The 9,534-nt window shown below is 43.8% G+C and overlaps 1 protein-coding gene across 1 annotated transcript in view; it reads left to right on the top strand.

Moving 5' to 3' along the window:
* Positions 1-393: 393 nt before the first annotated feature.
* Positions 394-9,534, top strand: part of LOC140349003 (fibulin-7) — a 30,364-nt gene continuing 21,223 nt past the window's right edge. The window contains exons 1-2 of the mRNA XM_072435195.1: positions 394-489; positions 2,915-3,074. Coding sequence (XP_072291296.1) covers positions 424-489; positions 2,915-3,074 — 226 coding nt within the window. The 5' untranslated portion in view covers positions 394-423. The remainder of the gene's footprint in view (positions 490-2,914; positions 3,075-9,534) is intronic.

The following is a 9,534-nucleotide window of genomic DNA, read 5'->3' on the forward strand; positions in this document are numbered from 1 at the left end:
GGGAGAAATGTGGCAAGTGCGCACGAAAAGACGCAGTCCCGGTGAGAAGAGGCGCAGTTCCAGTGAGAAGAGGCGCAGTTCCAGTGAGAAGAGGCGCAGTCCCAGTGAGAAGAGGCGCAGTCCCGTTAGAAGAGGCGCAGTCCCGTTAGAAGAGGCGCAGTCCCGTTAGAAGAGGCGCAGTCCCGTTAGAAGAGGCGCAGTCCCGGTGAGAAGAGGCGCAGTTCCAGTGAGAAGAGGCACAGTCCCAGATAGAAGAGGCGCAGTTCCAGTGAGAAGAGGCGCAGTCCCGTTAGAAGAGGCGCAGTCCCGTTAGAAGAGGCGCAGTCCCGTTAGAAGAGGCGCAGTCCCGTTAGAAGAGGCGCAGTCCCGGTGAGAAGAGGCGCAGTCTGGTTCGGTGCGGAGGAAACACACGATTGCGCAAAAATGAAGATTATCTGCGCAGTTTTTCTGGTGCTTTGTCTGCATCATCTCTCCACTTCTACGGCTCAGGTGAGAATCTGTTCTTTAATAATCAGAGTTCACATGCGCGACAAGAAAATCTGATCATGATCTGATTTTTGGAGTGATTGAATTATTGAAATGTGGCGTTGCATGTGGTGTGAGTAATCTGATGTATTTCTGATTGTTAATAACTGTGTTCACAAGGAAATGGTGCAAGGACAAACTAATATGGCAAAGACAAAAATCAAGACAATGTTAAAGAGTTATCTTAAAGTTCATTCTACTTTTCTTAAGAGTTAACTCATTAACAAGAGTCTGTGATGACTGATCAGATTTCTCTGCATGTAACACACACAAATCTGATCTAACCATTGAGTTATCTGATTATTCTAGTCTGATTTATACTGACTGTGTAAATCCAAATCCACTGAATTTACATTGCACTTTTTTCTTTCTTTTTTTTAAACAGAACCGTTTCCAAAGTGCTGCACAGACACAAAACATTTAATACCAAAATAAGGTTTCACAAGTGCTCACTTTGATCACTGCTAAATCAAATCAGAGCAAAATCCTAAAAGCATACATGTTTAACCCATTGTGGATTTCCAGCGTTACGTTTGGCCAGAATGACTTGTGCATGGGTTGAAAATACTATTGTACTGCTAATGTTACTTTCTGGTGCGTTTATCAGTGTCTAATCCCCGGAACAAAACACAAATATATGAATATACAATACAATACAAGGCAAAAACGTCCAGAATTGTCCAAGTGCCAGTAAGCTGCTGTGGAGTCTGTGTGTCTGAACACTACAGATGTGTGAAAAGCCTGTGGAGCAGAGGTCTGAGGGCCCCATAATAACTGCTGCTCTTTCTTTTTAAACGTTTTATTGTCTCAGCTGTGGAACAAAGATGGAAGGAAATTACAGATTATAAAATAGGTTTATAATGAGAATTTGGCCTTGTGGGAGAATATACTTGCATACATCATACATCCAGAATAAATCATCTACTAAAATCCATAAAATAACTCAAATAGATCACTTTTAAGACAGGATGCATCCACACAGTTATCACATGGAAGATACTGACTCTTTGTGCCAGTTTTTGTTTCATGTAAATAGACCGTAATTATAGGAATATGAACCTGGAACCACAAGACAAAACACCTGCGACTGACAGTTAAACGGCACATTTGCGAGATTTTAAAGGTGCTACATGTACTAACTATCTCCATGGAGACAAGCACCAGGCCAAGTTACAGGTCACAGTAAGAATACATGTTTTTTGAGTAAATTTCAGCCGTAAATCACCTGTAATTGATTAAATGTGAGGTAGATAATGGTATAATAATAGTATAATGCTGTAGTGTGGAACATTCCTGGCAAAACAGTAACTGCTCCAGAGACAAGCAGGTGTCAGACTCTCAATACGATGTCCATTTCAACATTTATTTTACTTTACTAATAAAAAAAATCAATTTGAATTTTAAAGGCAATATGAAATGTCTCTTTAAAATTCGGTTTGAACCTGTGAAGCAGCAGCTGAGAGCGGAGCAGAACAACCCGTCATTATATCTGCCTCGTTTAACATTGCACTGATGTTTCTCAGGCTGAGCAGAAATAGTGTCCTTGTGTCCTTCATAATAGTGTGTACTGCTGCCACATGTAGAGTCGTCTGAGGCCAGTGCAGTGGGCTCGAAATAAAGCCTGAACAAAGACCTTTTAAGAATGATTTAGGCCTGATTTATACACTAACTAAACTGCTGCATCAAATAGTTACTAAGCCTAAATCATTCTTCGTAAACGATGTCTTTGTTCGTGCTTTATTAAGGCCATTTAAACTGTTGCTATTTTACAGTGTTTTCAGTGTAGATCGGCAAGATTAAGCTCAAATTAATCAGAATTAAATGGACTTCTATAAACCTGTTTATGTTCCTGTGATTTATTTTTATTATTTTTTTCATTTAGATATTTTATTCTCTTGGTTTTAACACTGCATGTCTTTTATGAATACATTTCTTACTGATTTTAACAAAGGTTACTTTTGTCTTTGTTTTTTTGCATCAATTTATTCATTTATTTATCTGTTTTCATATTTTTATTCTATTATTTTTATTCTTTTTTATGGGTTTGATTAGTGTTTTAACTTGTTTTTTTCTTGTCCTTTTTCACTATGTGCAACACTTTGGAAACAGTTTTTTTTGTAAAATGTGCAACAGAAATAAAGTGGATTAGACTGAATATAAGACAACAAAGAATTTAAATTAATATGACAAAGCCTGATGTGAAATGTGTTCAAATTAAAGTTTCTATGAGGTTTGGTTCATATTTCCGTCTTCTCTCAAATACTAATGACAGACACGGTAACTGAATGTTGATTTTCAAACCTTGTTGCAATATAGATGGTGTTTTCAAAGTGGTTCAGCCTTTTTTCAGCTCCATAAAATAAAGAAAGTTCCGGCTTGTTGTCCTCAGGAGTGCTCGTCCACCCAGGACCTGCTGAACTCTCTGCGTCAGATGCAGAAGATGCTGGCGGTGCAGGAGTCCTCGTACCAGCAGGGCCTGCGAGCGCTCAAGAAGAAGCTCAGCACGCTCCACAACAGCACCATGGCCTTCTTCAGAGCCGGGAGGAACTGTGAGCAAACACACGTCATGTCAGGAACTGTAGCAGAAGAACTGTGAGCAAACACACGTCATGTCAGGAACTGTAGCAGAAGAACTGTGAGCAAACACACGTCATGTCAGGAACTGTAGCAGAAGAACTGTGAGCAAACACACGTCATGTCAGGAACTGTAGCAGAAGAACTGTGAGCAAACACACGTCATGTCAGGAACTGTAGCAGAAGAACTGTGAGCAAACACACGTCATGTCAGGAACTGTAGCAGAAGAACTGTGAGCAAACACACGTCATGTCAGGAACTGTAGCAGAAGAACTGTGAGCAAACACACGTCATGTCAGGAACTGTAGCAGAAGAACTGTGAGCAAACACACGTCATGTCAGGAACTGTAGCAGAAGAACTGTGAGCAAACACACGTCATGTCAGGAACTGTAGCAGAAGAACTGTGAGCAAACACACGTCATGTCAGGAACTGTAACAGAAGAACTGTGAGCAAACACACGTCATGTCAGGAACTGTAGCAGAAGAACTGTGAGCAAACACACGTCATGTCAGGAACTGTAGCAGAAGAACTGTGAGCAAACACACGTCATGTCAGGAACTGTAGCAGAAGAACTGTGAGCAAACACACGTCATGTCAGGAACTGTAGCAGAAGAACTGTGAGCAAACACACGTCATGTCAGGAACTGTAGCAGAAGAACTGTGAGCAAACACACGTCATGTCAGGAACTGTAGCAGAAGAACTGTGAGCAAACACACGTCATGTCAGGAACTGTAGCAGAAGAACTGTGAGCAAACACACGTCATGTCAGGAACTGTAGCAGAAGAACTGTGAGCAAACACACGTCATGTCAGGAACTGTAGCAGAAGAACTGTGAGCAAACACACGTCATGTCAGGAACTGTAGCAGAAGAACTGTGAGCAAACACACGTCATGTCAGGAACTGTAGCAGAAGAACTGTGAGCAAACACACGTCATGTCAGGAACTGTAGCAGAAGAACTGTGAGCAAACACACGTCATGTCAGGAACTGTAGCAGAAGAACTGTGAGCAAACACACGTCATGTCAGGAACTGTAACAGAAGAACTGTGAGCAAACACACGTCATGTCAGGAACTGTAGCAGAAGAACTGTGAGCAAACACACGTCATGTCAGGAACTGTAGCAGAAGAACTGTGAGCAAACACACGTCATGTCAGGAACTGTAGCAGAAGAACTGTGAGCAAACACACGTCATGTCAGGAACTGTAGCAGAAGAACTGTGAGCAAACACACGTCATGTCAGGAACTGTAACAGAAGAACTGTGAGCAAACACACGTCATGTCAGGAACTGTAGCAGAAGAACTGTGAGCAAACACACGTCATGTCAGGAACTGTAGCAGAAGAACTGTGAGCAAACACACGTCATGTCAGGAACTGTAGCAGAAGAACTGTGAGCAAACACACGTCATGTCAGGAACTGTAGCAGAAGAACTGTGAGCAAACACACGTCATGTCAGGAACTGTAGCAGAAGAACTGTGAGCAAACACACGTCATGTCAGGAACTGTAGCAGAAGAACTGTGAGCAAACACACGTCATGTCAGGAACTGTAGCAGAAGAACTGTGAGCAAACACACGTCATGTCAGGAACTGTAGCAGAAGAACTGTGAGCAAACACACGTCATGTCAGGAACTGTAGCAGAAGAACTGTGAGCAAACACACGTCATGTCAGGAACTGTAGAAGAAGAACTGTGAGCAAAAACACTTGTCATGTCAGGAACTGTAGCAGAAGAACTGTGAGCAAACACACGTCATGTCAGGAACTGTAGCAGAAGAACTGTGAGCAAACACACGTCATGTCAGGAACTGTAGCAGAAGAACTGTGAGCAAACACACGTCATGTCAGGAACTGTAGCAGAAGAACTGTGAGCAAACACACGTCATGTCAGGAACTGTAACAGAAGAACTGTGAGCAAACACACGTCATGTCAGGAACTGTAGCAGAAGAACTGTGAGCAAACACACGTCATGTCAGGAACTGTAGCAGAAGAACTGTGAGCAAACACACGTCATGTCAGGAACTGTAGCAGAAGAACTGTGAGCAAACACACGTCATGTCAGGAACTGTAGCAGAAGAACTGTGAGCAAACACACGTCATGTCAGGAACTGTAACAGAAGAACTGTGAGCAAACACACGTCATGTCAGGAACTGTAGCAGAAGAACTGTGAGCAAACACACGTCATGTCAGGAACTGTAGCAGAAGAAGTGTGAGCAAACACACGTCATGTCAGGAACTGTAGCAGAAGAACTGTGAGCAAACACACGTCATGTCAGGAACTGTAACAGAAGAACTGTGAGCAAACACACGTCATGTCAGGAACTGTAACAGAAGAACTGTGAGCAAACACACGTCATGTCAGGAACTGTAGCAGAAGAACTGTGAGCAAACACACGTCATGTCAGGAACTGTAGCAGAAGAACTGTGAGCAAACACACGTCATGTCAGGAACTGTAGCAGAAGAACTGTGAGCAAACACACGTCATGTCAGGAACTGTAGCAGAAGAACTGTGAGCAAACACACGTCATGTCAGGAACTGTAACAGAAGAACTGTGAGCAAACACACGTCATGTCAGGAACTGTAGCAGAAGAACTGTGAGCAAACACACGTCATGTCAGGAACTGTAACAGAAGAACTGTGAGCAAACACACGTCATGTCAGGAACTGTAGCAGAAGAACTGTGAGCAAACACACGTCATGTCAGGAACTGTAACAGAAGAACTGTGAGCAAACACACGTCATGTCAGGAACTGTAGCAGAAGAACTGTGAGCAAACACACGTCATGTCAGGAACTGTAGCAGAAGAACTGTGAGCAAACACACGTCATGTCAGGAACTGTAGCAGAAGAACTGTGAGCAAACACACGTCATGTCAGGAACTGTAGCAGAAGAACTGTGAGCAAACACACGTCATGTCAGGAACTGTAGCAGAAGAACTGTGAGCAAACACACGTCATGTCAGGAACTGTAACAGAAGAACTGTGAGCAAACACACGTCATGTCAGGAACTGTAGCAGAAGAACTGTGAGCAAACACACGTCATGTCAGGAACTGTAGCAGAAGAACTGTGAGCAAACACACGTCATGTCAGGAACTGTAGCAGAAGAACTGTGAGCAAACACACGTCATGTCAGGAACTGTAGCAGAAGAAGTGTGAGCAAACACACGTCATGTCAGGAACTGTAGCAGAAGAACTGTGAGCAAACACACGTCATGTCAGGAACTTTAACAGAAGAACTGTGAGCAAACACACGTCATGTCAGGAACTGTAACAGAAGAACTGTGAGCAAACACACGTCATGTCAGGAACTGTAGCAGAAGAACTGTGAGCAAACACACGTCATGTCAGGAACTGTAGCAGAAGAACTGTGAGCAAACACACGTCATGTCAGGAACTGTAGCAGAAGAACTGTGAGCAAACACACGTCATGTCAGGAACTGTAACAGAAGAACTGTGAGCAAACACACGTCATGTCAGGAACTGTAGCAGAAGAACTGTGAGCAAACACACGTCATGTCAGGAACTGTAGCAGAAGAACTGTGAGCAAACACACGTCATGTCAGGAACTGTAGCAGAAGAACTGTGAGCAAACACACGTCATGTCAGGAACTGTAGCAGAAGAACTGTGAGCAAACACACGTCATGTCAGGAACTGTAGCAGAAGAACTGTGAGCAAACACACGTCATGTCAGGAACTGTAGCAGAAGAACTGTGAGCAAACACACGTCATGTCAGGAACTGTAGCAGAAGAACTGTGAGCAAACACACGTCATGTCAGGAACTGTAGCAGAAGAACTGTGAGCAAACACACGTCATGTCAGGAACTGTAACAGAAGAACTGTGAGCAAACACACGTCATGTCAGGAACTGTAGCAGAAGAACTGTGAGCAAACACACGTCATGTCAGGAACTGTAGCAGAAGAACTGTGAGCAAACACACGTCATGTCAGGAACTGTAGCAGAAGAACTGTGAGCAAACACACGTCATGTCAGGAACTGTAACAGAAGAACTGTGAGCAAACACACGTCATGTCAGGAACTGTAGCAGAAGAACTGTGAGCAAACACACGTCATGTCAGGAACTGTAGCAGAAGAACTGTGAGCAAACACACGTCATGTCAGGAACTGTAGCAGAAGAACTGTGAGCAAACACACGTCATGTCAGGAACTGTAACAGAAGAACTGTGAGCAAACACACGTCATGTCAGGAACTGTAGCAGAAGAACTGTGAGCAAACACACGTCATGTCAGGAACTGTAGCAGAAGAACTGTGAGCAAACACACGTCATGTCAGGAACTGTAGCAGAAGAACTGTGAGCAAACACACGTCATGTCAGGAACTGTAGCAGAAGAACTGTGAGCAAACACACGTCATGTCAGGAACTGTAGCAGAAGAACTGTGAGCAAACACACGTCATGTCAGGAACTGTAGCAGAAGAACTGTGAGCAAACACACGTCATGTCAGGAACTGTAGCAGAAGAACTGTGAGCAAACACACGTCATGTCAGGAACTGTAGCAGAAGAACTGTGAGCAAACACACGTCATGTCAGGAACTGTAGCAGAAGAACTGTGAGCAAACACACGTCATGTCAGGAACTGTAACAGAAGAACTGTGAGCAAACACACGTCATGTCAGGAACTGTAGCAGAAGAACTGTGAGCAAACACACGTCATGTCAGGAACTGTAGCAGAAGAACTGTGAGCAAACACACGTCATGTCAGGAACTGTAGCAGAAGAACTGTGAGCAAACACACGTCATGTCAGGAACTGTAGCAGAAGAACTGTGAGCAAACACACGTCATGTCAGGAACTGTAACAGAAGAACTGTGAGCAAACACACGTCATGTCAGGAACTGTAGCAGAAGAACTGTGAGCAAACACACGTCATGTCAGGAACTGTAGCAGAAGAAGTGTGAGCAAACACACGTCATGTCAGGAACTGTAGCAGAAGAACTGTGAGCAAACACACGTCATGTCAGGAACTGTAGCAGAAGAACTGTGAGCAAACACACGTCATGTCAGGAACTGTAACAGAAGAACTGTGAGCAAACACACGTCATGTCAGGAACTGTAGCAGAAGAACTGTGAGCAAACACACGTCATGTCAGGAACTGTAACAGAAGAACTGTGAGCAAACACACGTCATGTCAGGAACTGTAGCAGAAGAACTGTGAGCAAACACACGTCATGTCAGGAACTGTAGCAGAAGAACTGTGAGCAAACACACGTCATGTCAGGAACTGTAGCAGAAGAACTGTGAGCAAACACACGTCATGTCAGGAACTGTAGCAGAAGAACTGTGAGCAAACACACGTCATGTCAGGAACTGTAACAGAAGAACTGTGAGCAAACACACGTCATGTCAGGAACTGTAGCAGAAGAACTGTGAGCAAACACACGTCATGTCAGGAACTGTAACAGAAGAACTGTGAGCAAACACACGTCATGTCAGGAACTGTAGCAGAAGAACTGTGAGCAAACACACGTCATGTCAGGAACTGTAACAGAAGAACTGTGAGCAAACACACGTCATGTCAGGAACTGTAGCAGAAGAACTGTGAGCAAACACACGTCATGTCAGGAACTGTAGCAGAAGAACTGTGAGCAAACACACGTCATGTCAGGAACTGTAGCTGTTGTCGTTTCTCTTGTAGACTGGGAGCGATGAGCGCATGTTGCTTTCATTTGTGAGATACATTAGTGAGTGTAAAGTTTGATCTGTTTTGTGGGCAGTTTCCTTGTCCAGTCACATTTTTGGGATATTTAAACCTCATCTAAAACATTTAAAGACTTGTTTGAACACCTTATTGTTGAACAGACAAGGAAGACTAAAAGAGGGCTAGAGCAGGAATAAAACAGGACTAAATAGAGACCAGAACAGGATTAAACCATAGGCTAAAACAGGACTAAACCAGTGACAAAAGCAGGACCAATGCAAGACTTAACCAGGTATTTTCCAAGGACTAAAGCCAGGACTAAACCAGGGACTGAAACGGGACTAAACCAGGGACTGAAACGGGACTAAACCAGGGACTGAAACAGGACTAAACCAGGGACTGAAAAGGGACTAAACCAGGGACTGAAACAGGACTAAACCAGGGACTGAAACGGGACTAAACCAGGGACTGAAACAGGACTAAACCAGGGACTGAAACGGGACTAAACCAGGGACTGAAACAGGACTAAACCAGGGACTGAAAAGGGACTAAACCAGGGACTGAAACAGGACTAAACCAGGGACTGAAACGGGACTAAACCAGGGACTGAAACAGGACTAAACCAGGGACTGAAACAGGACTAAACCAGGGACTGAAACGGGACTAAACCAGGGACTGAAACGGGACTAAACCAGGGACTGAAACAGGACTAAACCAGGGACTGAAACAGGACTAAACCAGGGACTGAAACAGGACTAAACCAGGGAC

This window comes from Eucyclogobius newberryi, unplaced genomic scaffold, assembly GCF_026437365.1.
Source record: "Eucyclogobius newberryi isolate DKJ021-1_F unplaced genomic scaffold, fEucNew1.0.hap1 SCAF_7, whole genome shotgun sequence".
Classification (NCBI taxonomy): Eukaryota; Metazoa; Chordata; class Actinopteri; order Gobiiformes; family Gobiidae; genus Eucyclogobius; species Eucyclogobius newberryi.